At 45.5% G+C, this 954-nt stretch overlaps 1 protein-coding gene across 1 annotated transcript; it reads left to right on the plus strand.

Moving 5' to 3' along the window:
- Positions 1-218: 218 nt before the first annotated feature.
- Positions 219-904, plus strand: LOC113745074 (wolframin-like; the record flags this gene model as incomplete). The annotated part of the gene is made up of 3 exons (XM_027276520.1): positions 219-319; positions 413-573; positions 668-904. Coding segments are annotated over exons 1-3 (414 nt in total), but the record flags the coding sequence as incomplete, so codon positions are not given.
- Between the last annotated feature and the right edge of the window lie 50 nt (positions 905-954).

The raw sequence follows: 954 nt of genomic DNA on the forward strand, positions 1-954 counted from the left end.
TAAGGGAGTACTGTACAGAATGCGTATAAAAAGGGGTATAAAAGTGTGTGGTTAGGGGTTTTACGGCCTTAAAACGTGTATAACAATTGTAAAACTCACTTCGCGGATTTCGTTTATTGTGGGGGTTTTTTAGAACGTATCCCACGCGATAAACGAGGGACCACTGTATATAGTAATTTAACAATGAGCGTTGCATAGTTGTGTGTTATGGGGAATTATTTGTCTCTTGTATCTACAGGCAAACCAATTTCTCCGGGCCCACTGAACAGCTCTGCCAAGAAACAAAGGAGAGTCCTGGAGACTATGGTCACCAGTGAGGGTATGTGTGGTTTGAAACGTGGATGCAACTTGTAGGATGAAAAAAGTGTCTATGTACAGTGTTCAGATTTCCATTTGCTTGTGTCTTGTGTAGCCAACTCCCATGTGGGTCTTGACGACTTTGTTGAGATGACTAAGAAGTACGCTCAGGGTATCGCACCTTCACCAGTCATGGCCGCAGCAGGAGGAGGTGACGACGACGATGACGATGATGTAGTAGTGAAACATCCTGATGATCTGCCCTTACACCAAAAGGTAGGAAGCTCTCAGACTTTCTAAGGATGTGCATTTCTTGTATTCTGGGACCGTGCTGATGTACTGACACTGTCCTCTCTTTTGTTTCCCCCAGCTGCTGAAGTTCCCTCTGTATGCTTTGCTGGAGATCAAGGAGCACCTTATCGACTGGGCGTCACGGGCTGGCATGCAGTGGCTCAGCACCTTGATCCCCACGCACCACGTCAACGCACTCATCTTCTTCTTTATCATTTCCAACCTCACAATTGACTTCTTCATCTTCCTCATCCCCCTGCTAGTTTTCTACCTGTCGTTCTTCTCCATGGTGATCTGCACGCTGCGAGTATTTCAGGTTAGTCACTGCCGTCATTCGTTTTGTTTATTTTGGTAATATTAAATCTG

This window comes from Larimichthys crocea, unplaced genomic scaffold, assembly GCF_000972845.2.
Source record: "Larimichthys crocea isolate SSNF unplaced genomic scaffold, L_crocea_2.0 scaffold41193, whole genome shotgun sequence".
NCBI classification, from domain to species: Eukaryota; Metazoa; Chordata; class Actinopteri; family Sciaenidae; genus Larimichthys; species Larimichthys crocea.